Source organism: Dicentrarchus labrax, unplaced genomic scaffold (assembly GCF_905237075.1).
Source record: "Dicentrarchus labrax unplaced genomic scaffold, dlabrax2021, whole genome shotgun sequence".
Classification (NCBI taxonomy): Eukaryota; Metazoa; Chordata; class Actinopteri; family Moronidae; genus Dicentrarchus; species Dicentrarchus labrax.
The window spans coordinates 6904975-6932665 of NW_026136722.1; the positions used below are offsets into that span (position 1 = coordinate 6904975).

General features: G+C 40.1%; 1 protein-coding gene and 1 long non-coding RNA gene across 7 annotated transcripts; both read right to left on the reverse strand.

Moving 5' to 3' along the window:
• Positions 1-3876: 3876 nt before the first annotated feature.
• Positions 3877-27534, reverse strand: LOC127356954 (jupiter microtubule associated homolog 1). Of its 6 annotated transcripts, none has more exons than XR_007882081.1 (8): positions 27328-27534; positions 24632-24774; positions 21813-21961; positions 10284-10314; positions 6828-9529; positions 6368-6700; positions 5679-5806; positions 3877-4497 (listed from the first exon to the last, which is right to left on the reverse strand). XR_007882081.1 is itself a non-coding variant. In XM_051389050.1 (6 exons), the coding sequence occupies exons 1-5, from the start codon at positions 12258-12260 to the stop codon at positions 10310-10312; spliced, it is 549 nt and encodes a 182-aa protein (XP_051245010.1). In that variant the 5' UTR covers positions 12261-12341; the 3' UTR covers positions 9233-9529; positions 10284-10309. The 6 variants fall into 6 exon arrangements, 4 of the variants coding, with proteins under 4 accessions (XP_051245009.1, XP_051245008.1, XP_051245010.1 ...); XR_007882082.1 differs by lacking the exon at positions 10284-10314 and adding an exon at positions 21235-21265 and having other exon boundaries at positions 27328-27533; XM_051389050.1 differs by lacking the exons at positions 3877-4497; positions 5679-5806; positions 6368-6700; ... (1 more) ...; positions 24632-24774; positions 27328-27534 and adding exons at positions 10637-10667; positions 11329-11441; positions 11734-12066; positions 12194-12341 and having other exon boundaries at positions 9233-9529.
• On the reverse strand, positions 12817-16164 carry LOC127356957 (uncharacterized). Its single transcript, XR_007882084.1, has 3 exons — positions 16071-16164; positions 15655-15765; positions 12817-15425 (listed from the first exon to the last, which is right to left on the reverse strand). It is a non-coding gene; the product is annotated as an uncharacterized LOC127356957 (long non-coding RNA).
• Positions 27535-27691: the final 157 nt, after the last annotated feature.

Below are 27691 nucleotides of genomic sequence, written 5' to 3' on the forward strand. Positions count from 1 at the left end.
GCAACATTTATAGGAATTTGTTAAATGCATAAATGTAGAGTAGCAGAAGTGGCAAAGAGTCAGCAAACTGACTGTTAACATTAGCCACAATTAGTTATACTGGTCATACCAGACCGAGTAAGGCCCCCCCCCATTAAACTAGGTTAAGCTTTAATTGATTTAAAGAAGAAGAAGGATGCGTCGCTTTTGCCTTGCTTTAAAATATAGGTTTGCAAGGGAAGTGATACAAAAAGTCAAGTGAGTCATCGCTGTTCTCAGAAACCAGATGAATGTGCTTGTTTGTTTGTCACTGAAAGGCTGACGAAGCTCTGTTGTTCTGAAAATTGGAGGCTTTAGGCTGAGCCACAAATAATGGTTCAATGTGTTAACATTTAGGAAGATCTGTTGGCAGAAATAAAATATAATTTTTATAGGTATATTTTCATTAGTGTATATAATAAGATATCCTCAGTGGTCACACTCATGTTGAAGCATTTCTATTCTCACCGTCCGCCCACTGGGTAAGCATCAAAAAAGAAAAAGAAACATGTACCTGAATGTACCACAGTGAAAGACCATCGTGCTCAGTCAGTTTCCTTTGTGTTCACTAATGCTTCAAATGTGGGATGTCCTGGATCACATATAATATCCCATAACTGCTGATTCAGAGGCTCGCTGTCTCTGTGTTCCAGATGTTTCGAACAGCAGTGGCTGAACGAGGCAGCCGCATAACTACAGGACCCTAGGGTCCCATCTCACAATGCAGGATTACTAAGTTATCTGAGTGTTGCCCACGAGAAATCTGAAACATGCTTAAGGATAACTGTTCATGCTTTTACTCGCTGCAATTAACCAGCTAACTAAATTGTCTGCTGTCAGTGTTCACAGTTGATAATGCTTTTCATTTTCTATTGTTTTTTACATTAAAAAAATGTTAGTCAAACATCAGTTAAAGTTGTGTTTCTTTATTCCAGTCAGTGTCTAAACTCAACAAAGTGCTTATAGCAAAAGTGTACATTACCCACCTTAATAACACCAAGTGACGGGATCAGTGGTCTGACATGGTGACTTGGGGGTAGATTCAATCCAGATTTGTAGGAGAAAGAGCAAAACATCAGAAAAACACTGTTCACCAACAATCTTGAGAGGATTGCTGAATAATATTGTTCCAATACATTGTACATGTAAATAGATCAGTTAGCCACATACTTAGTGTTAATGATTGTAACCCAGTGGCTGATATTGACACCAAGTCCTTTAATTTTACAATCCATTGAAAGGTTGTTTTTGTATGGCTGCTGTAACTGCTACAGTCAGGCATTCAAAGGTCAACTGTGTAACGTGTAGGAGGATCTACTGGCAGAAATGGAATATAATATTCATGTTAGTGTATAATCACCTGATGAGCTATTTTTATCTACAGAGGTAGCGGGTCTATGGAGGCCACCATGTTAATTTACTCTGGATAGGGCATTTCACTTGTCTTCGTGAGTTTCATGGCCATCATAGTTATTCCTACATGAGTGGTTCCCAATCTGGGGTTTGTGACCCCCGACTAGGCCTTCTTGATTTTACTTAATGATAGAATAGGGTTCCCTATAAGGAAAAAGGTTCAGAACACTGTCCTACACTCTTGGAAGGTGAGCGGTTATTTAATTGGTTGCAATCTGCAATTTCTCTGCTAGATGCCACTCAATCCTACACACTGGTCCTTTAAATAAAAGAAAACAGTTCTTCGGTGAATCCTAAAACTCCCACCCAGGGGTTTTTAGGCAAAAGGAGTGCTGTCAGACTGTGCTTCATTATTAAGTTCTGAAAATAAAACTTAACAATTAAATTTCTAATTATCACATTTATTTAAAGCCAAATAATTTAACTGAAAGATAAATATGTGGCTATATTAATGTTGATATACCCTTATACGCCATACATGGTGTACACACAAAGTAACTATAAATACAAAGATTAATAATGTTACACTTTGTTCACTTAAGCCACTAACCTATGCTCCTATATGTTAGGCCATAACCGCATCCTGTCAACCTGTCACCTGATCTAAATCACTCATCTCGCACAAAAGAAAAACATGTATCTGTGCAGATACGCGTACTGAGAGCTCTCAATGTTTTAAACATCATAGCTTGTATGGAAAACACTAATCAGAGAGTTTGAAACCATCTACTTTAGTTCAAAACATTTTCTTTCTTATGCAACACCTACCTACACCTAGTAAGAGTCACAGTTTCCGCTCTTACCTCCTTTACTGAAAACAGCTTCTGACAAATTCTGTAAGTCAAAAAAAGTGAGTGATGCTGCCACATTTCAAGAACCGTTTTATTACTTTAACCTCGATCAACAGCACCTGTGTGTGTGGATTACTAACCCCGATACTGAGGCCTCTAAGAAGTTATGTTAAAATGGATTGTCAGTACATGAGGCTTCAAAATAAAAATGGCATTTCCTTTGCTTTTTGTAAACACGCACTGCAGCACCTATTGGCTGTGTAAAATGGCAGATTGTTATCTCCAAAAGTGCCATGGTGTATTTTTGTAGGTTAAGGTTCTTCTGTACCTTATCATTAGGTGTTTCCTGTTACAAGTTATAACAAGTATGGAAACTGCTGCAGTTGCACAATCTGTTTTCTTGATAAAATGGGACATTTTAGTTTTAAAAAGCGTCTGATTAAGTGTGACACTGTGGTGGAGATGTTCTCGGCAGTAAAAACATGTGTTTCTTGTAACTGGGGTCTCGATTTCCGTTTGGGTGCTACACCACTCACCTCAAAGCACGGTTTCAATTTCTCGCTGGACTTCTCATGAGTTGTTCTGAGTGGTCTCCCTATGCACAAACAAACTCCGAACTCGTACTACTTTACCCTGACACTTAACCCACATAGAGACATAAACACACATTTCACACTTCAAGTGCCTAGGCCCGATCAATGTGGCTCGGTGGAGGAAAGAAAAAGTCACAGTCTGTGACCACAGCGCACAAGTAAACAGCCTTTTGCATTGCTGCTACTAAATGAGGAGTTGTCGTTTTTTTCTGTATGACATTTTAATGTTGACTCACACAGTGGGACTCTGAGCCCTGAGTTTGGATGCAACTTGTCTTGACTTATATTGTTTGAACTGTTCCCTGATTTACTGTGTTTGAAGATGCAGTGTTTGCATTAGGGAACACACGCACTAGGCTCCACTTGGCACTGGTAGTAAATTATCACACTGTTTTTCAGGTTGTTTCTTCTTGTGTGGTTTAACAACGCCTGGGACTTACTGACAATTAAAACTTTTTTATTTAACTTAAAAAACAATTCACTGAACTCTCAAGCTGTGCAAGTCATAATAGAATTGGCTTTGAAAAAAACCCACAGTGACTGATTTGATGTGGGATGTGGTGGCTGGAGAATGTGTGAACATTTAACCGCAGACTAAATAATTATGAAAACTGAAGTTTTACCTGCCAAGACCCAGGTTTCTTACTGACTCAGGTCATCTCCATCCACATCATTCTCATGCTACTATGCTGCTAATCAATCACCAAAGTCGAAGCTTGGAGATCAGATTTGAGTGATTGAATGGGAATTAAAAGTTTGAGTATACTCAGAATTAGAATACTTCATGGTTTACAAAAGAAGAGTGAATATTTCTATGTAAATATTACAAAAGAAAATGCTTTCCTAATTTCTGGTTAACCTGTGATTTCTTTCTTATTTCTTTGTTCAATATAAATTGAAATATGAACTAATAAGATAATATCCTTTCAGTTTTGTTTCTTACATTGTGTCTCTTTTTGGCTTGGTGGTGTTGCCACAAAACCACTGGATGGTTAATTAGTGAGCATCCTGGTCTTCTGAATCATCCTCAAGAACAAGACGTCAATAATTCCAGACATGGCTTCTAATCCCACATATGAATTGTTTTATTTATGTACATGGCAAATTACAGCTATTATTGTTATATTACACAGTACACACATTTTATAGGTTTCAAAGTAACTCTTTAGTAATACAGCAAATAAACCATCTGCAAAAACAAGGAATGACTGAAATTAAAGACATATTTACATTAAAGTTACATATCAGTGTCACATGTGAGGGTCACAGGGTACAATCCAGTTTTGAAAGACATCACAAACTAACATTTGTGTGTCTCTACTACTTTCAAATGGAGTTGTGTTATGTATTTTCACGCATCTTGCCAAAACGTTCACTGGCAATGCAGTTTTCCACGGTGTACCTTTTAGCAATTAATGGACCTCTTTGTCATAACCGTGTGTCACTGACATACACTCAGACATACACATGGCCTGAAGAGATATCAGAGCATGTTGGAGAACATACCGAGTTGCTACATTGCTTTAGATGCATCACTTGCACCTCAGTGGTGCAGAGACAGGAGTTTCAGGTTGGTCGCTGGCAGGCCGACATCCTTAGCGTCTGAGTGTTCCTCGCATGTCCTCATAAACATCATTTGTGGTGACGTGTCTTGGTTTCACTGTGTTACGCAAAGTCTTGGTCTGGTAACAACAGATAGTGTTGTCAACATGTTAGATGTTGTGCTATTATACAATGAGTCACAGGATTATTATTCACTTCTCAAATTTCTCATAGTTTCATATCTGAAATATGACAACCTGTATAGAAAGTGTAACTCTGATTATTCCATCTGAACCACTATTTGTTCAGTCCACCTTGAAATGCTGTTTATATATAATATGAAGTTTGAATATATGTGATGAAACTTGAATATATGGAATTAACTCTCATGTGATCAAAGCTCTGCGCCATCTCATCTTGTGTTTCCAATATGACCTAATATTATTCCAAAAGGATCTTACTACATAAGTGTTGGACTATGAGTGAGTCTGCATGAAATCTGTAAGAGGCGGTCCTAACTAATAAAGAGAAAAATAACACCCCTGGCAAATGAGGGCCAATATTCACGCTGTTAATGTACTGTATTTTCAAACACAATGCATAGGAAGCAACTCAAGGTTTAATGTGGTTAAAGCAGGAAAGTCAGTTTGCTTTGATCTATGAATGAATGTTGGCGATTCTTACGGTAACTGCTGTCCACAAGGGTTTTATACATACATAAAAAGCTTTTCCTTCAGTTCATGAAGTCCCTGCAACACCTGAAGGCATGGACTGTTATATTAAGTTGTAAATAATGCACCAGAGCACAGTGTCTTTACGCACAACCGTTTACCTTCATTGCATCGCCTGAAAACGACAGCAGGCTGCTACAGTATAAAAATACAGACCTCTACACACATCAGACTGGTCGGTTGTAACTCTATTATCATCATTGGTTATAGTCATATAATCAGATTCACCAAATCTTTATTTTAATAGAGTGTTTAATAGTCACCACACCTATGATTTATATTCACCTTCACCCAGCCCTTTTTCATACCTGGACCAAAATGAAAACACTCACACAGTCTGCCTATAAGACCTACTACCACCTTGTGCTTTGCATTTATTATTCGATAACTGACTATAAACCCCAGCTTTCCAAATGAGTGTGTGTGTGTGTGTGTGTGTGTGTGTGTGTGTGTGTGTGTGTGTGTGTTTGTCAGATGAGTAGTGTTGAGCATAACAGGAACATGGAAACAGCCCCCGAGGTTCCATCAGGGCTCATGAGTCATAGCAAAAATACAACCAAATGAAGAGACACACACAAACACATGGGTACCTTGAGGGTGATCCATATGAAGAAACCGATGACGATGCCAAGCAGCACAGCAGCAGAGATCACAACAGACACCAGGACCAGATTCTTATCTGACGATGGGTCACACTGCTTCTGTTTTGTTTCTGTTCCTAAAGTACAGTGAGACTTTCATTATTGTCTGTGACACTGGACTTTTTTGGGGGGATATTTCTTTTGTGCATTACTAAGAACAATTTTGGAGGAACTGCAAATGCTCCAGTCAAAATTATATTAAAACAAAGTTTACAGTTTCTGTATCAGTCTTCTGTTTCAGAAGGAGCAGAAAGGTGTGAACTCGAAGTTAACTCCTTTTATTTAAATTAGGTAGTCATGGCATTGAAGTCAAAAAGATAAAGTGAGTAGAAAGCCTCAATATTATTTCTATCAGATAAGTCAATGTAAGTTCAGTCTGACCCTTTGCTGTAGTGAAATCCATGGCTCTACTCCGTTGACTGAATACAAATAGTCTGTATAATGCTCATAATGGTACAATAGATACATCAGTAGCACACTGTTACTATGTTTCATGTGTGGATGAACATGTATATGCTTGTTGGATGAATCATTGTTAAATTGGTATTTAGAAAAAAATGTTGTCCAGGAATGATGAAGAAATTGAAGCATAAGAAGTAAAGATTTTATGGGATAATACATGAATTGATAAGGCTTACCTGACACCACCAGGAGCACAGACCCGGTCCCTTTCTTGTGTATGACTGTAGCGGTGTTCAGATCAAACTTTGCGTAACAGCACCAGTAGGGTCCTGTGTCGTTAGAGGTCAAGTTTTTGATGAGAATGTCCACGTTGGGGAATTTTCCATTGAACTGAAGTCTGTACTTGAATTGTTCAGCAGTGGTATTTTTGTCTGAGCCGCTGGGTTTGTGGAAAACATCGATGTCCTTGCTGAGACCTTTCTTCAGTGTCAGTGAGTCTTGTTCTGGCTCAGGAGCTCTGCACTGGATAGTGAAGGATCCTCCAACATCTTTCCATAACACTTCACTGTCTACATACATACAATTGGCACAGTTATTCACTTTAAATTTGATAAAGCTTCATGAATTCATCCTGCCTCACATTAATTACTACCAAAAACATCAGTTTTCATTCTTGGGAAATGTAATCAGTCTTACCTGGTCCACTCAGGGCTGTGCAGGAGAGACAAAGGATGGTTATGAGCTTTAACCAGACAGCGGACATGATGACAGACACACAAGGTTCACTTGAATTCTAACTCCTCAGTAGGAAATGTGCATGTGTTTTCAACCACATCATCTAACACATTTACAAAAAGCATCACGTGACCTACATCAGTGTCTAATGTGGGCGAGAAGATCAAAGCCCCAGTTTAGATACAGTGAAAAGTAACAACTTTTTTTCTGAGGTTGAACCACTTGTGTTTAAAGTTGGGAGGAACACTAGTCTGCATTTATCATAAAGAGCTTGCACTAGTGCAACTGCAATGTTAGCAGAGGGTGAAAGGTCTCTGTTGCAGCAACAGAGTCAAACAAACATGAGGATAACCAGAGTGCTTGAAAGCCACTGGAGGAAGAAGTTTTAAGATCTTATATTCTACTACAAGTAAATGTACAGAAGTATCATCAGAAAAATATATGTAAAGTATAAAAAAAGGGTTGTTTTTTAATGTTTGAGTTTGATTTGAATTAAGCTTTTTAAGGAGTTTAGACCTGAAATGTCTCTTTGGTTGAACTGCTGTTGAACAGTCCATTGTATTGTATAAATGTATCCTAAAGTAAAATCTTAATCCTTAAAGTTATTAAAGTTGTTTAAAAAAAAATTTGTGGAGTAAAAATACAAAGTAGTAACATTTCTTTTTACTTTAGTACAGTACTTGAATGTGCTTAGTTACATTTAATCACTATTAAAAATTAGATAAGATCCAAATCTAAAAGTAAGAAAGAACAGAAGAGCTGTCACAAAAAATGTAATCTTTATACAGGCTGTGTATTGATAAACAGGGCTGTACAATATACTGTATGTTTTAAAGATGAGTATTTTCAGAGTAGATAACACAGCTGTGTTGTTAATATCCCACAATGCCATGTTTCAGATAGATTCTACTTAGACAGAGACAAAAAGTAGCACGGTCATCCCAGACTTGATAAAGCTTTATGATTTCATACTTCCCTACATTTAATTACTCCAAAAATGTGAGATTTGCAGTTCTAATCTGAACTTGTCACTACAATAATAATGTTGGCTGTCTCAAAAACTCTTCTTCCTTAGACCTCTCTGAAACATCAGATACAAGGAAAGACTTCTGCATTGGTTGATACGTTTTTTTTCTATTGAGATAAGGCGTCAAAACACATCCACACTGAAAGTAGGTCAAAAGTTTAGTTTTAGCGCTGGGTTGTAGACCACTTTACAACGTTTGTATTGCCCTCTAGTGGGTTAGTCTCGGTAGGTATCTGTCGATTTGTTTCAAGTCTGTCTACACGGAAGAGTCTTGCATTCATTCATCCATTGTGCTGCAGCCTGCAGTGAAGAACAAGAGTGCAGAGGATGCCATCTCCACAGCGCTGAATGCTGTTTATTTATATAAACCACCATCCTCTTTAATCTGATCACCACACTCATTGACCTGGGCATTAACACCTCCCACTGCAGCTGGATACTGGACTTTCTCACCAACAGACCTCAGTCTGTTAGGTTAGACAACCACACCTCCTCAACCCTTTAACCTGGACACTGGAGTCCCACAGGACCGTGTGCTGTGCCCTCTCCTCTGCTCCCTCTTCACCTACGACTGCATGCCTGTTCATGGTTCCAATACCATTATCAAGTTTATAGGCGACACAACAGTGGTTGGCCTGAGTCGGTGTACAAAGAGAACTTGTGCCGATAACAACCTGGCTCTTAACACCAAGAAGACTAAAGAGATCATTGTGGACTTCAGAAAGACCAATGGTAGGGCAAACACCCTCTGTATCAACAGGACTCTGGGAGGCGCTACAGGACTCTCTCAGGACCAACAGGCTCAGGAACGGCGTTCTCCCTTCAGCTGTCACATAGACTTAACTGCACTATTCATGCTCTCACATACCAATTCATATCCATGCCACTGTCCATTTATATCTGCTCTATAGTATATATTAATTTACTACCGTCTATACCGTACATATCTGTGCCTCACATATGCCCAAAATGGACCGCACCCAGAGGGTAGACGCTCCCTGTTTCGAAACAACTGCTCTAACAACTTGCACTATGAGGAAGGCTAAATCAAATTATTATCAGTCAGCTCCATTAAATTGGGACTAGATACACTTCTTTAGAAATATACTCTATCAAATTATCATAAAATAAAATGTGCATTTTTAACACTCTTACCAATAAACTTGATCTTTTACCACAATGAAAAATATGTATTTTAACCACAGTCTTTTAACACATCCTATTAATCAGACAATTATTTATCTATGCTGTAAGTTTACATGTCTTTATCTATATTATTTTACTTATTTTATGACTGTTAATACATAAAAAAGAAAGAAAAAGAATTAGCCACAGGAAATTCATTTCCATCTTTATTGTATTTATAAAAACACACGTCAAATGTTTGTTAATATTTCATTTTTTTCCAGGGAAGAATAAGGGAAAAGCTAAATGTAATTGCACGATGCACTACTGGATCAAAAAAAGAAAGTAGTAGTGAAGTAGGTGAAGGAGGGAAGAAGGTGACAGGTTGATGAGGAAGAAGAGAGTGGTGGGGGTATTTATCTTTAAAAAGCTTTTTCTTTTCTTTGGCCACCTCCCAATGGGTCAGAGGGTTGTGGCATCTCCTCCTGCTGCTCCACATCATCAAGACACTCTACAGAGGCAACAAGAAGACCACACATTAATCCGAAGCATTTAACAGTAGCTGGTATTTGATGAATACAATCACAGACCGTTTCTGGATGACAGAATGTGTGATTCGAGCCACACAGCTTACAAAAAATTGAAAAAATCATGTCATTGTTTGCTTGTTTCAAAGAAATATGTAGAGACACAGATCACCAGTTACACTGTGTTAATAAACTGCCTGAAGTCCTCAATATTTTTTGCTGAACCTATTGACATTAATACTGTTACGTAACAAATACACATATATAACACATTTTAAAGTGCACAAAGCAAACAAGTGAGCTTTGATTTCTAAATGTCCATAATCTGAGGAGGCAGCCACTCTCTTACAAACATGCACCTGGAGGTTAATAAAAAGCTTTTCATACTAAGTGAAACCTGCCATCAGAGAACAGCTGCTTGACTACAGACCATCACACCATCATGACAGGGAAAACTCACATCAAAGAGACCATGTGATGCTGACTTAGAGAGGAGATTGTGTACTGTATCTTAAAGAAAAAAGGAAGTTATGGCATGTCTGCAGCATCTGGGACAAGACTGGGAACCAGAATCAGGTTTTTGTTAGAGGCAGGGAGAGTGGAATTACCTGATCTGTTATAGTGTACAGAGCTATTCAGTGAATAATCTAAGTCATGCACTGCTGTTTAGACATGGTGAGAGTGTGACAGTGACTTAAAAGCCTCTTTATAAACACATCGAGAGTTCAGGATACTTACCATCATTTGCTTGTTCTTCCCCATTTTCAACCTACAATGAAAACATAATACAAGGATATCAGATATCGTATATCGCCACTGAACCAAAGCGACTTTTTATATACTGTATATAAGTATTTTCCTATATCTGAGCCCTATTACTTCTTCACCCAGAACGTAGTACCATCACCAGCTAATTACCAACGATTAATGACACTACTACTGAGCTTTCTGACCCATGAGATAAGTTGTGCCTTTACTTACTAAGCTGACTCATCAGATCTCATTACAGATATCCTGTTTCATTGTTACTTTATACCTCAGTTAAATTGCTACCCTACGTCAGGCACACATCGAGAGTTCAGGATACTTACCATAATTTGCTTGTTCTGGGTCCTTTTTAACCTACAATGAAAACATAATACAAGGATATCAGATATCAGATATCGTCACTGAACCAAAGCTAATCTTTAAATAAAGAAGTCTCCCTGTATTCCTATATCTGAATCATATTACTTCTACTTTATGGAAACACAGTGACCTGAGCAGAGAGAGTCTCCCTATTGGAGAAATTCTTCTTTCCATTTTTTAAATTTTATTTTATACACACACAAGCTGAAATGCACACTCATGCACATGCAGTGATGCAGTGATTGTGGACATGCAGACATAGAGAGAGATGATGGAGTGATGGGCTGCCACGTTAGGGGTTAGGTTGCCTTGCTCAAGGGCACATCAGCAGTGCACAGGAGGTGAAACTGGCACCTCTCCAGCTACCAGTCCACACTCCATACTGTGGTCTGTGGGACTTGAGTCCCTACACACTGAGCTACTGCCGCCCCTATACCACAAAGATTAATTATTTGTGCCCAGGGTAAATGAAAAGTGGGAAACTGACTGCAGCTCCACAAAGGATTCTACCATGTTTGTCAAACGGGTACATTTTGAGCATAACAGGAACATGGAAACAGCATTTGAGATTCCATTAGGGCTTGTCAATCATAGCAATTGCATATTCATACAGTCAAATAAAGAAAAACACACACAAACACACACACATGGGTACCTTGAGGGTGATCCATATGAGGATGCCGATGATAAAGCCAACCAGCACAGCAGAGATCACAACAAACCCCAGGGTCAGATTTTGATGTGGTGGGTCACACTGCTTCACCGTATCTGTTGGTAATGTATATTTATGTTTATCTGAGACTCAAGCTTTAAAGGTTTTCATTTTTGCCAGCTCTACCCCCAGTAAGTTTAGTATTTGTCTGACTCTTTGCTGCAGTATGTGAAATCCCTGGCTTTACTCCGTGGACTGAACACAAACAGTCTGGTAATGCTCATAATGGTAGATACATCAGGATAACTGTTGCAATGCTTGTTGGATGAATCAGTGTTAAATTGGTATTTTGAACATATGTAAAAAGTAATGATTTTATGGGATAATACATGAATTGATAAGGCTTACCTGACACCACCAGGAGCACAGACCCGGTCCCTTTCTTGTGTATGACTGTAGCGGTGTTCAGATCAAACTTTGCGTAACAGCACCAGTAGGGTCCTGTGTCGTTAGAGGTCAAGTTTTTGATGAGAATGTCCACGTTGGGGAATTTTCCATTGGACTGAAGTCTGTACTTGAATTGTTCAGCAGTGATATTTCTGTCTGAGCCGCTGGGTTTGTGGAAAACATCGATGTCCATGCTGAGACCTTTCTTCAGTGTCAGTGAGTCTTGTTCTGGCTCAGGAGCTCTGCACTGGATAGTGAAGGATCCTCCAAAATCTTTCCATAACACTTCACTGTCTACATACATACAATTGGCACAGTTATTCACTTTAAATTTGATAAAGCTTCATGAATTCATCCTGCCTCACATTAATTACTACCAAAAACATCAGTTTTCATTCTTGGGAAATGTAATCAGTCTTACCTGGTCCACTCAGGGCTGTGCAGGAGAGACAAAGGATGGTTATGAGCTTTAACCAGGCTGCAGACATGAGGACAGTGACAGTAATCTGTGCATTTCACATGAAATAGAAGCAGGAAGTGGGCCTTAGATATGTACCAAAACAACATGTGACTCTCTTGTATGTATTGGGAAATGAGAAGGAACTTGTAACTGAAACAACTTCATTGGCAACTATTACTACTACTAGAAAAATTTAGCTACAAGCGAACAACTTGCCCCCACCTCTCAAACTTTCCACAACTGTAAATGGAGAAATGCCAGTATGGATATGGTTAAAAATACGAGAAATGGAACAAATCAAAGGTCTCACTTTGAATCTGGAGGAAAATGTGCAGGCTCTTGGGGGAGGCCTGAGAGACAGTCATATTCTTCTTCATCTGTATTTTAAGTTTTATTAAACCGTGACTGCGCTGATGACTTCCCGGGACCCTGTCCACATCACAGTCCTCCCCTATAGTCAAGTTATGTGAGCATAACATTCCCCATGACCTTAATCTTTCTTCGCCACTTGCACCCAGCAAGTCGTTGCAGCGCCCCCCCTTCCATACTTCACCCGAGATAATCCCGGACAGTTTGCCCCGCTGAATGTGGCTCTCACAAATCTTCTGCCTCACGATGAAAGCGAGCAGTTTGAACATCATGTATTATTGGACCACTTGGACACAGCTTGTCACCTTGCTTTAGCCTACGCACTTCACCAACTTCCTCACACCAGAACTACGTCAGCCTTGTAGCAGATGTATGGCAAGACACAGCAGCTAGTTCTGAATCTCCCCTCAGTTTGTCCTAGTGATTTCAGAAGCTTTGGAGACTTTTCCATCTGAGTCCGAGCTCTTGTAGGTAGGCTGCAGTCTTTGGAAAATGGTGAAGGACATGCCGTTGGCTTGTACATCTCATGTACAGCATCTGCTCCTTATTGACTTCTCTAACTATCAGACATGTCCTTTTTGTGGTGTCCCTGACAACCATTTAATTGTCTGTCCAGATTTGTGTCAGTTATGACAGGATACAGTTACAAAGTGGATCCAGGAGAAAGGGCATTGCTGGAGATGTGTACATGACCATAGAGCCTCAAACTGTGATCTAAAGAAGTGTTGCCTGAAATGCCAAGGAAAACCCCTTGGGGTCATTCATGAAGTGAGCCGGCCACAAAGGGATTCAAGCACGTCTTGTCTCATTCGATTTAGCTGCAGTACAACAGTCCTTTTGAAAGTGGTCAAAGTTATGTAAAGTTACAGGGGAAGAAACCTTGAAACATATCGATCCTGAAACCAGACTATCCTAAGAGAAATCAGTCTACCCTCAAACTAAATATTCTTCACCTTGACAAAAATATTATACATTGCAAATATTCATCGGTCTTAATACTGTGATATTTTGCACATTCCCTGGACAATATTTTAAACATTTCTGCACACACAGCTTCTATTTAAAATAAGTTATATTGTACATGTTGTCTCTTATTGTCTTTATATTTTTCATGTTATTGTCAATTTTGTATTCTTTATTGCTTCTTGACTTGCAGAACCTGTTTTCATCTTTGTATTTTTCCTTGTTCTATGTTTAATTGCACCAATATACCAAGGCCATACTCTTGCATGTGAAAACCTGCTTGGCGGTAAACCTGATTCTGAAAAAAACATAATCCCTCAAACATTTTTCTCAGCAGTCACACAACACATACTGAAAGTGAAGTTGAACACTACACTGTTCTTCATTAGAAGGAAAGACTTCAGCATTAGTTGATTAGTTGGGATACGCTGACAAAGCATAACCACACTGAAAGTAGGTCAAAAGTTTGGTTTTAGCACAGGGTTGAAGGCCACTGTTTCAAGTGTTTGTATTGCCCTCTAGTGGCAGAGGAACAAACATATCTGAGGATTCACCATTTGGAAATATACTGCCATGTTATAAACTATTAACATTCAGCATTAATAAACATGGTTGTTGGCAGATATGAGTGTTTATTTGTCAACAGCTATAACTGCTCCAATATATGGAGGCTGGTATGTAAACAGATAATGAATGACAATATAGTAAAACTCTTAAAATGTCCTTATATCTGCTTAAAGCTACATTATAGTGTGTTACATTTATGTAGTGCTTATAAATACTAAATAGGGGGTATCATAGTGTATAATAAGTGATATATCTTAAGCGTTACAGATATTAGATAGAATAGAATGGAATACATGGATATACTTGTATACAGATAGCAACAGAGACAATTTTTTTTAAGATCTAAAACAAAGACACATTTAAAGAGTTGGTTAAAAATTCTCTCTTACGCCCATGCATTCAACAGCAACATGTCTTTGAAGAAACAATGTCCTGTTCACAGTTTTTAGAGAGACTATTTATTTGGTAGAATTATTCTTAATTCCAAAAATTTGTTTAAATTGGAGTGAAATACTAAGCTGAACAAAGTGTGTTGCATGTAATGTAAAGGTTGTCCCCCTCTGTATGTGTCATTGGAAACCTATTTCCTCAACACATTCCTCACAGACAACAGAGCACACTATAAACAATGAAATCACATGGACTGGAAAATTCAGTCATGTCATGATCAGCCAGTCTCTCCATTACTGAGAGTATACAGTGAAAAAGACTAAAAATACAGCATATTTTTGCATCAGTATATATTAAAACTAAATATCATATGTATATTCACAACACAATAAAAATCACAGCCATGTACTTATTGCTGACAAGGTTTTACAGCACTATGTATGAGATGATGAGCGCCACAGTTTGAAAGCTGAAATGACCTAAACAAACTCCATTAAGTTGTCACCGTCCTCCTGGGAGAATTGTAAACTCAACATCAATAACATCAATAAAGCCTTTCACAGTTTGGAGATAAATTAAGAAAAAAAAACACACACACACACACACACACACACACACACACACACACACACACACACCGCCTGCTCTCTCTGCCTCCCTCTGGGACAGAATAAAAAAGGTCCCTGTCCATCCCACTGCTCCCCCGCTCCTCCTCCCGTCTCATCCAGTTAAGAAGGTACAGTGTGAGCCGGAGCAGACACTGCAAGGAGGGCTTTTGCGCTCCCTTTGTCACTACGGAAACGGCCTTGTCCGTTTGCCAACCAGTGCTTCCTGTTTAGGGCTTCTGGTGGGTGGGAGGCATTATATATTTTTGAGACTGCAAGATAATCAGGAGGATCTGTCTCTGGTCACAGAGAGGACAGGAAGACAAAAACAGAACAAATGGAAATTATGGTTTTACTTTTTCTTAATACAATATAATAATTTATTAGGATAGTGAGCAACATATTAATAGTTTCTCCTACAATCTTCCTTCCTCCTCCTGCTGAGAGTAGTTGCTGAGTCAGTGCAGTATGAATGGGGGTATTGATTGACTGACTGATTGCTTGCCATGTCACTCAGAGATGACTCACCTCGTTTCCATTCGTTTTCCGTGCTCACGCATCCTTCCCCTCTTGAGAGATCTCCCGGGAACAAACGGAACAGGCACAGGCCTCATCTGGAGTGCACATGGTATAATGGTCCTGTCAATACATTGATGTTGCAAATGAGCAAGGATGCTTAAACATTCATCACAGACATCAGTTAAATGACTTGGCATATGGCCGTGGGGGAGGAAAATGGTAATCTCTCTTCTTTCTAGAAAGATTAGTAGGATGATCGAGGGGGATAGAAGAGAGTCTGTTTCTAATGTGCTTTTACTGATTAGCTGTTGACCAGGGAGCAAACTGCAGAGGAGCATTTGTTTGCTCCAACCCCCCTCCCCCCAAGAAATATGTAGTTGTACACCAAATATTTTGCCAGGCGTATATCCAAAAATCATACGTACGTCAGAAAAAGATTGAGGAAAGCACACACGATCCAGGCTGAGTCTTCAGGCTGAGTCTTCAGGCTGAGTCTTCAAGTATAATAAAAGGCACAGGACTTCCCCCAAGGGTACAGCACTTACTGAAAACAAGCCTTCATTGACTGCACTCCAGCATCCTGGCATTTCTCCAGGGCAGGAAGTTCTTTTCCTGATCTTAAGTGACCTCTGCATGCCTTTCGCTGCAGATGAACACACCGCTGTGCCACAGCACTCTGCACGGGCCGCTCGGGGTTTGGCTCTTGAAGGAGCTTGACTTGTAGCTCAAGAGACAGAGAGAAAAGTTACAATATTCTGATGTTCAGGCCTTCCTTTTTGATTGACACCTACTCTATGTGGCACAATAGAGTGGAAAGACTGTGTTTGGATAAGCCCAAGGTGAGCGCAGCATGAAGACTTGCAGAGAAATACTCAACTCAGATGCTCAAAATACACATTTCTGTCATTCCCTCTTATTTCTGAAGAGTGTGTTATCACAGCTAAAAGATATTCTGCCCTCTTACTGCGAAGGCCCCTTCAGCCTCACAGTAAGAGGCTTACAAAGAGCTATCAAATCAGCAATACACCGCCATTCAAAGCAAAGTCATGAAGTTAAAATCCTCATGATTGTAGGTTCATGTATAATCAGAAGTGATCTTCGTACATTTGCTGACAGAGTTGAGCCCCTTTTTGCGTTTCAGCAAGTGAATCCAGCTTTTGGCTGAATACAGTTCACTAATCTAAGGTCTGAACTGAGGTCTTTAAATATATCATACTTTTATGCTTTTACTTTTGTAACAACATGAGTTGCACTAACTATAAGTGAACAAATTTACCTTTTGTGGCTTACAGTAAGGACAGGAGTTCTTTCATTAATGAATTAGCCACATCATTTGATAGAATATAACCTCCATATTTGGTGGGTTACTTCTTTGTCAAAAAAGGTTGTAGAAAATCCATCTATGTATAGGCATTATTCACCATCATTTGTGTAGTGCATAATTCATGGAATAATAAGATCCCCTCCAGACATGTATTGATACATATACACATAATACACAATATACAATAATGTGTGTATGCAAGAAAAGTATAATTTATATATTAAAATACTTAAAAGGCATCTTCATATTCAACTTTCTTAAAAATGCTAAAACCTATGAATATGTAATATATGATTATGTTTTCCTGTTGGACACGAGATGTCTCCTAGTCGGTGTGTGTGCACTGGAGGCTTCAGGTCTCAAGTTGCAGGTTGAATACTGAAGCAGAACTGACTTCCAAACTATTTGTGATGTCTCAAATCACACTCGTAGGCCCCCGCGTCTTAATATCAGATTTTCAGTGAGCACAGTGAAAGTTTCCACTTCAGCAGCAATGTGAAAACTTTTCATTCATAGGTAACTCTGCTCTCCCAGCCAGTATTGGAAAAGTCTGATAGGCCAAAAAAAATTTAACTCATGCTGAAGATTTGTATACTTTGTATGTTCCTCATGGTGCTTTAGAAGGAAAATAAACTAAGACAAGCACTGCTAAATAAAGTAATCTTTGAGGAGGTCTGTTAACGGTAATATTTAATAAGTAACATTATATCTTGCATGAATCACTTCACCTTTTGTCTTAAAAATCTTAACCAAGATTCTCGACAAAACGCAACGCCTATCCTAAATCAGAAACACTGTAAATAGGAGCCAAATATCCAGCATATGATGTCATGAAAAGATAGTGCAGTTTCTCTTCTGGCAGAATTGGAGGCAGCTTTCGTGATTACTTTGGCTGGGCAGGTTTCCAGTAAGAGAGCCTGTCTCTGCTCTCAACGGCCGCAGTCTTCAGGCTCCATCTCACTGTACATAAATAATACTCAGCTCCATGTGTCGGGCCAACAGCACCGTTGATTTTATGCCTGCATTTTGATACCTCATGTGCCTTCATCTAACATCCTTCATCCTTACTTCTCAACTGCAATCTGTTTTATTAAATGTTCCTTGAACACTAGAACATCACTATTACTATGTTTTAAAAAAAAAAAAAAAGAAAAACAATCAGCCACAGGAAATTCATATCAATCTTTATTGTATTTAGAAATCCACGCATCAAATCTTTTTCATTATTTTTTCCTTTACCATTTACAACAGGGAAGAATGAGGGACAAGCTAAACGTCATGCCTTTCCCAGCAGGCGCGATGCACTACAGGATGGGCTGAAATGGAAAGGCGTGGGAAGAGATACATAAAGTGCTTTTGTCAACAGTTTTCTTCTTTTAATAGAAAAAAGGATCAAAACAAAAGGTTTGAGGGTGGAGGGAGAGGACACTGGGGTCCATGGACGTGACAGCATGAGTGCATGTGAAGAAGGTGAAGGTGGGAAGAAGGTGACAGGTTGATGAGGAGGAAGAGAGTGGTGGGGGGTATTTATCTTTAAAAAATAAAAAAAGCGTTTGAATGAAAAAAAAGAAAAAAAGAAGTGGTCTCAACCCAGGATGAGGCTGGACTTGCCACCAGGTGGGTTTCTTCGGCCGCCTGTGGCGGCGTTGGCACCTCCCGACGGGTCAGAGGGCTGTGGCATCTCCTTCTGCTGCTGCTCGTGCTCCTGCTGCTCCACATCGTCAGGCCACTCTACAGAGGAAACAAAAAGACCACACATTAATCCAAAGCATTTAACAGTGGCTGGTATTTGATGAATACAATCACAGACAGAATGTGTGAATTAAAAATTATAAAAACTATAAAATTAGTTGAAATCATTAACAAACTACAGAAAAACACCCGGTTATATGCCAAAACAACTAACTATAGTAGATGGCAATGAAATGTCCTCAACAGTCCTGCCCTACAAAGGCAGAGAGCATTAACTATAACTGGTAAACTGTTTAATAGGTGGAAGGGATGTAATTCCTTCTTTTTATTATTTAGCAAAAATAATGAATAGCTTTAGCAAAGGCTAGCTGTGGATATCTCATTACCTACATTTAACTGGGTTCAGCCACCCTCTGCTTTCGCTGGGTTTTGTAGCAACTGCAAATTTTAAAGTATTTTACTTCGAACTTTCAATAAAATTGCATTTCTTTTAATTTTAAGTTAAAACAAAAGTAAGAGTTTGTTCTTCACTGAATTTTGTCTTCATATGTAGTTAGTGCTTTTTGGTTTTGAAGTACTTAAGTGAGGTTAGCCAGTTCTGTAATAAAATTACACTGCTGAAGCTCTCGTTGTCCATTAGTAACTGAATTACTGTAAAATATGCAAATTCAAGGGGACTTTCGACTTAAAATGTCACAAATAAGGGCAATACTTCATTTTTTTTCCACTGGTTTGAAAATCTTTTTTTGCCAGAATGGACACTCAAATAGTTTGACATCAGAGTGAGTGGAGGGGCTGCTGTGAAAACTGCATAAATTATAGGTTTATAAGACTGGTGCCACAGATATTAGTACTGCACAGGGCAGCCTGGTCAGTGTAGATCCAGACGTTCACATATCCAAACTCCCTCGGCCAGATTTACTCAGGCTTCTGCATTCTTTTGTCAGGCACAGATGTGACACACTCTACCCCTAACACGTGCGCTTCCTTTATCAGACGCACCAGGCTGGAGTTGCAGTTTGCAAGTAATTTGTGTGAGCGTTTGTCAGGTGTGCATCTCTCCTTGTTGCGCATGTATTTTTAAAAAGGGAGGATCATGCAAATAACAAGGGGAGACATGTTAACAGAGGATGATTATGTATTCCGCTTGATTTACTGAGGCCACGCTTCTTGTGACGGTCAGTTTTATGGAGAAAATTCTCTGAAAAGGAGGCGTAAAAACAAAGCAGATTGGATCTATAAGAACCACAAGGGAGATTGTAGTGGTGGAAATAAATGTGCATTAAATACAGGCTCATGTTTAACTAAATCCTCATTATTAGAAACTAAAATGAAGCAATTTTCTATCTAATTACCGTAACTAGGAAAGAGTGGTCGGAAAATTCATCAAACTTGAATTTGAACATTATTAAAGCCTGCAACTTAACATTTTTTCCTTTGCTAGGACATTAAGTGGCTGCATGTACCTCAGCAGTGCGTTTACTTTGTGTGTACTTATTTTCTACATCTTTGATTTGTCTTATTATAATCACTCCATTTTGTGTCAAATGAATGTGTTTATTGCCTCCCAATGTATTACTTATATATATTAATATCATAATTCTATGTGTAATATTTTAAGTAATAGTCACTCTTTTTCAGATGGAGTAGAACTGTGGTCAGAAATAAATATTTTGCAATCAAGATCACTATGTTATCATTTCTTTTCTGAGCTCAGCGATGTCATAGAAATCCCACCTCTGAACTGCGCCCACAAGCTCAACTATCACAGGCAGAGTGAGTCATGGGAGGTACAGTACCGCAATCAGTCCAGAAGCTGACTGCGTAATGAGCTGCTGCACCATTTATTTTTGGTAAATCTGGCCCTTTGTGTCTGAGAGAGACAACACCCCCCTGTCTACACCAGAGGACCCACTCCTGGCTACCATACACTCTGTGAGATATGCTTGTTTCAAAGAAATACATGAAAACAATTACTATTACTATTACTAGTTATACTGTGCTGATAAACTCCTTAATATTTTTTGAAGAGCACATAAACCTTAATACACATATATAATAAAAGACACATCAGGGTGCACACATATTCCCATCATACTCAAAAGCGGAAGCAAATAAGTGATTTCTAAATGCCCATTGAGATTTATGGTCAAACCCTCCATTATCTGAGGAGGCGGCCACTCTCTTACAAACATGCACCTGGAGGTTAATAAAAAGCTTTTCATACTAAGTGAAGCCTTCAAAGAACAGCTGCTTGACTACAGACCATCACACCATCATGACAGGGAAAAACCACATCAAAGAGACCATGTGATGCTGACTTAGAGAGGAGATTGTGTACTGTATCTTAAAAGAAAAAAAAGCTACGGTATGTCTGCAGCATATAGGACAAGACTGGGAACCAGAATCAGGTTTTTGTTAGAAGCAGGGAGAGTGGAATTACCTGATCTGTTATAGTGTACAGAGCTATTCAGTGAATAATCTAAGTCATGCAATGCTGTTTAGACATGGTGAGAGTGTGACAGTGACTTAAAAGCCTCTTTATAAACACATCGAGAGTTCAGGATACTTACCATCATTTGCTTGTTCTTCCCCATTTTCAACCTACAATGAAAACATAATACAAGGATATCAGATATCGTATATCGTCACTGAACCAAAGCGACTTTTTATATACTGTATATAAATATTTTCCTATATCTGAACCCTATTACTTCTTCACCCTGAACGTAGTACCATCACCAGCTAATTACCAACAATTAATGACACCACTATTGAGCTTTCTGACCCATGAGATAAGTTGTGCCTTTACTTACTAAGCTGACTCATCAGATCTCATTACAGATATCCTGTTTCATTGTTTCTTTATACCTCAGTTAAATTGCTACCCTACGTCAGGCAGTGAGGACTGGCACGTTCCCAGAATAAAAATTAAACCTTCCTTTGGGATTACACATTTCAGTGGAGAATATCTATCATACAACATCCTGGGTCAGTTTCAAATACACGGATAAAGCCATCCTTCCCCCAACCAATGCATTTTCCACTGTTTAGAATTTACACTTAATCTATGACTGTGTGCTTTTCAACCCCCAAACTAGGCTGTGGCTCTGTTTTGGAAACAGCGCCTGTCAGACTCAATGAGCAGTACCTCTTGTCTCTGGGTCCAGACCAAGGCTGCCCCAGAGTTGTGGATGGTGGTCAGTTCCGGTTGAGGGTTCTTGGGGAAAAGAAGAGGCTGCTGGCACCGCCTCAGTGGGGCCGAGGGCTCGCCGCACAGGGTTCCTGTGGGTGCCCCACCTGGGAAGGAAGAAAGCAGACGGATAGAGCAACAAACTTACTATTGAAGACTAAGCAGAGTTCAATACACTAGCTGTCATGCCTATTTATTACATTTTTTTCTTTTTGGCCAAAAAATAATATTGAAGCTAGACAGGAAACACAAGAGACTAATTTCAAAACATGACTCAGGCTTCAAAGCAGCACAGTCATACCATATGGACACTAATCCAATTAGCTGCAAAGCCACCCCAGACCCCAATGTTTCTAACGCATGAGCCTAAAAATGCTCGCTGCAAGATTCATCTTCTCAGATTTGACAAAACATCAGCTTTATGAGGGAATTGGACTGAAATAACATGAGACAAAATCACTGAGAACCAACAGGAAACATCACCAAATCCGCTTGGGCGTCTACAACAGACCCAGAAACGCAGTGGAACACTTCCAGGCAGACGACCTGAATGCCAAAACTCACATAACCCTGTAGCGCCTGCATTCTCCTTTAGCAGAAAGAGCATTAAAACAGTGTTTGGCCCGCTGTGGGGAAGCAGACTGTGCTAACCAAAGCCACATAAGGTAGCAGCCCAGCTCTAGCCCAGAGGGCCAGGGAGGGGACAGACCGCCTTTGTCATGAGGGGAACAACGCTGCTGAAGAAGCAGAGGAGAGGCCATTGTTGTTAATGGAGTGAAGTGAATCAGCACTGTTGAGAGTGTCCATCACTCAACAAGCCCTCCTTTATTATTGGCTCCATATTTCTGAGGCTGATCAATTCTCTGGACAGTGAACAACAAATGGCAAATGGAAGGGGATTAAACTAGATTCACGAGCTAGACAGTCGTGCATTATGTTATCATCACTACAACACATAGCCTTCTACTTAACCGTATAGCTCTCCTGGGTCCATGATTTAAATGTATGATAGCGCTGATCTCACTGGTCAACAAGCCTGGAGACAGGAACAGCAATCATGCTGCTGCTGATAGTCTCGGCTTCCTCTCCGATTACAGATCGCTCTTCATGTGGCCACAAGCTTGAGTGCACTTGAAGAAACCAACAGCTCTGGTATTTCAAAACCCTAAAATCCTTACCAACCATCTGCCTATATAAATAACAATAAGCTACTCCTAGTGGGAGCCATGAAGACACGTTTAGGCTACACAGGTTTTGAGATTTCAGTATCTTCCATCACCCCAATAGTAATAAAGTAAATAAAATGATTAAAGCATTGAAAGATGATACAAACTGAATATCATGTCTTTCCAGAACTTGTCACTCTGGATAATACAGATCTCGCTGCAACCAGTTATCATTGGAAATACTTTTGATAGAATTAATATTGTTGATATGAAAATTGTACACAGTAAGGTCCACGGATTATCCAGAGTAAACAGGACATTATCGTGACATTGTCTTACTATTTCATGGCTAACAGTTATACCAATGGCGAACCATAGTTAAATACTGCAGGAGAGTATTCACATCAAAGCGTATTGTATTGAGCATATACAAAGATGTATTTAAAAAAGGATCTGCACAGGATGTCATGCCAAAGCAAACAAACATGGTCATCTAAACCAGAAGTTCATACTCTGGTCAATCAGATTGCACAATGCTTATAAAACCTGCTGGAGTAATAAACTTTGCACATTCAGGCAGAAACAAATCTCCTCATCCAGTTGTATCCGTTAAAAATGGGACAACTATGAGAAGGCTCTCCTGAACTTGACCTAGACCCAAGTGAAACAATGCAAGCAGGAAAAGGCTTTTACTGTCTGCAGCTGCCGGCTGTAGAGGGTAGAGGATGGAGTAATCATTTTAGGGTAAATTCTTCATTGTCCACACACCCAGAAAATTTGATACACCATGTAAACACAAAGTGGCCAGTGTGAAAACATGTGATCTCTGGCTTGTGAGCTTCACGGCCCTGAGCTGAAATGAAATCCTGCTGCTGTAGGGCTCGACTTTTCCTCTTTACGCACTTTATCAAATCTTTTTAACCAAACACTGCCTACCTGGGTAAAATGGCCATCCTTAATTACAAGCAATAAAGATAATGCATTCTGAAGGCTAAAAGCTTCAACTAGATTATAATAAACATGCTGGCAGGCCCAGTACTGTCAGACTACATAAATGTTTCATTCAAGCCTCTGCGGCTGTATGTTTGCAGTGACCTTGACAACTCAAAAGCCACTTACAGGTTTCCCTCTCTGCTGCATTTGTCTGCCTCTCCTCGTGTACTCAAAATAAAACTTCCCTCGTGTCTATACAAGGCCACACATTTCACCAACTGACACATTTTTTTTTACTGACCTATTTCTTTCCATTGAGGGCCGATCCCATTTAACAAAGCCTAGCTTCAAATTACCCTTATCCCAGAACTCCAGGGCTTTTTGGCTATTGCACTTGTGGGATGTTCTTTCTGACAACCTAAATGGAAAAATACTAAACAACACTCCAGTTTGTATCTTTTCCGAGCTCAAGTTAGAAGAATTAATTCCATCTTGCTTTTTGCTTGCTTAAGGATTTTGATAGTTATCTAATTTCATAAGCGTTTATACACCCTGCCTGGTGCAAAACTCAAATCACTGTTAAATGATACTTTTTAAACAGTTTTCATTCCTTTGGCTCCGTTATGGTCACATGGAAAATGAACTAAAACAGGTTTTAATGATGTTAGATTGGTTTACTGGGTGGATTGTTCCTCCGATGAGCATGCGGGTCCTCAGGTTCTGCAAAGATGCTGGAGGCCATCTTGCTCTTGCGCTGGGGGGTTGTATTGTCGTCTGTGCCTAGGGAGAAGCTGGATTCCCCTCCTGGCGGTCGTAGTACCCTGAAGAGCAAAGAGTGACGGATTACTATGTCATTTGATTGCTACCATGCTCCCTTCGCCAGCTCTTTAGGCCAAACTAAAACACACAGCCTTTGTGTCACATGCCACTGATCAGCTGCACAGTGCAAAAAAAAAAAAAAAAACACAACACAAAATCAATAGTCAAATATAACATGAGGATGCCTCAAGCTACTTACAGCCTTCTCCCTACTCCACCCTACCCCTTTTAAACACATACCACACACACACACACACACACAAGCTACCAGCAAGGTCTCCGCTCTCTAAGCCCCGGCTGTCAGCCTGTCAGACAGACAGTCACAATCTCTGCCCGGCAGCTGACTCCAGTCGCATATAATCACAGAGTTAGCCGACTAGCTGCTGCCTCTTCTCAGCACAGATTCTTTTGCAGTGACACACCAGGGGTTGGTGTCCGTTCCTGGTAGCATTGTTATTCCATTATCAAATAAGAAAATCTAATTCGATGCACCTTTTCGGGTCAATAATACACAACAGAGGAGAAGAGTCGGAGGTCTGCAGCTAATATAGGTCACCTAATAAATAGACTGTTGTAGACGAACATAGGAAGCCTGCATACAGACCAATGCATGATAAACAAAGCCCACTTTAAACGGACATTCCTTCTACCACATGCTGAACAAAAGGAACGCCATAATGAGTAGGGAGACCCTTTTTCCTTGCTGTGCTGAAGGACAGTTGGGGAGGATGACAAAAACTGATGTGTTTGCAGAGCCCCTGCTGGACCCCTCCCTCTTTTTTTCCAGCAAACTCTCCTCTCCTCTCCTCTCCGTCCCTGAAGCCACCAGCTGACACACTGAGCAGCTGTCCAAGGGCCAGGCGGGCAGATGGAGTCCAAAAAACAACTCTGCTCTCGAAGCAAAACTATAAAGACAGCAACTAAAAAGGGAGGAAAATCCACACAGCGTGGACTGCACCGATGTGCCTTTTCTCAATTGATTCTTGTACATGTACTAGAGTCCGTCTCAACCAGGCTGTGACAGTAATGCCTAAACCAGACTTCACCTCCCGGCCAGAGAGGATGAGCTCATGCTTTCCACACGGATTGCGACGGGGGGAAAAGCTTTTTAGCTGCCTGGCAGCAGACCCCACCCTAGAATGAAACTGCAAATAATATCAATAAAAATGGCATCAATAGTTAGAAGCTTGCGGGCTGCTTCGGGCAGGTGGAGCTAGGGCAGATATAGCTGAGCTCCAAAGCCCAAAAGATGGCATGTCTGATAAGGCAGGGTAGGAGGCTTTTGATGGCCTACTAAGATTTTAACCTAATTCTGTTCAACTTGCTGCTGTACGGATCCCTTTTTAGTCGACCAGCAGCAGAAATGACCAGCAGCTCGCAAAAGGGGCTTTAAGGAGCAAAAGCAAAAGAGCTAAGGGAAGATTTACAGGCTTAGCTAGCTCAAAGCCCCCACCCAAGCCTCCGCATCATCCGAAAACAGCATGCGACTTCAAAACGCTTAATGACCGACAGAGATTTGACGTGATCCTTGAGAAAAGAATAGCAGCACTACTCTTCCTCAAAGAAAAATCTGCTTCACAGGCCCTAAAAAAAATAAATAATAATCATGCAATATTACAAAGCCAGCCCTAATTTAAAAGTCATTTCTTTGCACTGTTTTCACTGCAAAGGGGGGGCAGGAATCCATCCAGACGAGACTCATCACTTACTGGAAAGCTATGACTGCGTGCTTGGAGGATGAGTGGCCCTCTTAAGATGTTATAGTGTAAATATTAAGATTTTAAATATACTGTGCATAGGTAGACAATATCTTACACATATATATGTATATATTTATCGCCACATGTGTGGTTTCTCTAAAACTTTTATTAGCAATAACCAAACAATGAGCCATATCACTGATAATGACATATGCAGACCAAAGTCTCGTCTGGGATTCTTCCTGCCATCAATCATAACATATTTGGACTCTTGCTCCTGAGCTTTACCTTTGGCTCCTGTCTTGGAAAAACTGCTACTAAATGCTCAGACATTAACTTGTAGGTGCAACATTATTCCTCTATAAAAAAAAAAAAAAAAAAAAAAAAAAAAGAAAAAAGAGCAGCACATTCAAGAGATCGCCGCAGGATAGGAGCTCGGACTTGAACTACAACATAAAGTTATTTTGCAGTCGCACAAAGCCACAGGAGGGCTAACATTAAGTAGCTTCTGACCATTTCTCCCAACAACACTTCAGCTGTCTCACTTTTCTTTCTCAAACTCGCTTGATTATAACACTCAAGGCAGGCTAACCCAACTAACTTAGCGCAGCTAAAGGCTATATGGCGCATCAGTCACCCAATAAGATTAACTTAATTAGCAAGACGATGTGACAGTTTAGCTAAATCCAGAAAACTCCCTCGCCATGCCAGCAGCGGGCTAATGTGAGGTAGCCAGGCTGCCCTTGTGAAGCAGAAAAGAGGCGTTTAGCTAGCCCAGAGGCTCGCCCGCATCACACTTCTTTTGTTCCTCCGTGGAAAAAAAAAAGGTTTTCGGCTTCTTATTATTTTTTTTACCTGGAACTGCTCTTAGAACCGGGGCTCATTCCTTGAAAGGTGGTGGTCGTCGTCATTTTTTATGGAGTATCTCGGTGTCTCGGGCTGTGTCAAATAGTCAATGAGAAACTAGTACAAAAAAAAAAAAAATTCCTCCGCCTTCCCAGCAGAGATGCGACAGGATGTAGACTCCACCCGACACTGAAAAACATAACGAAGACCAGAGCCGCTGGTTCTGCGGTGCCAGCCCAAGAGACCCAACCCACCAGCGTTCGACCCGCTCTGATTGGACAGAACGTTCACAGAACTCCTCTCTCATTGGACAGAACCTGACAGAACTCCTCTCTTATTGGACAGAACCTCAGAGCTCGCCTCTCTTGTTGGT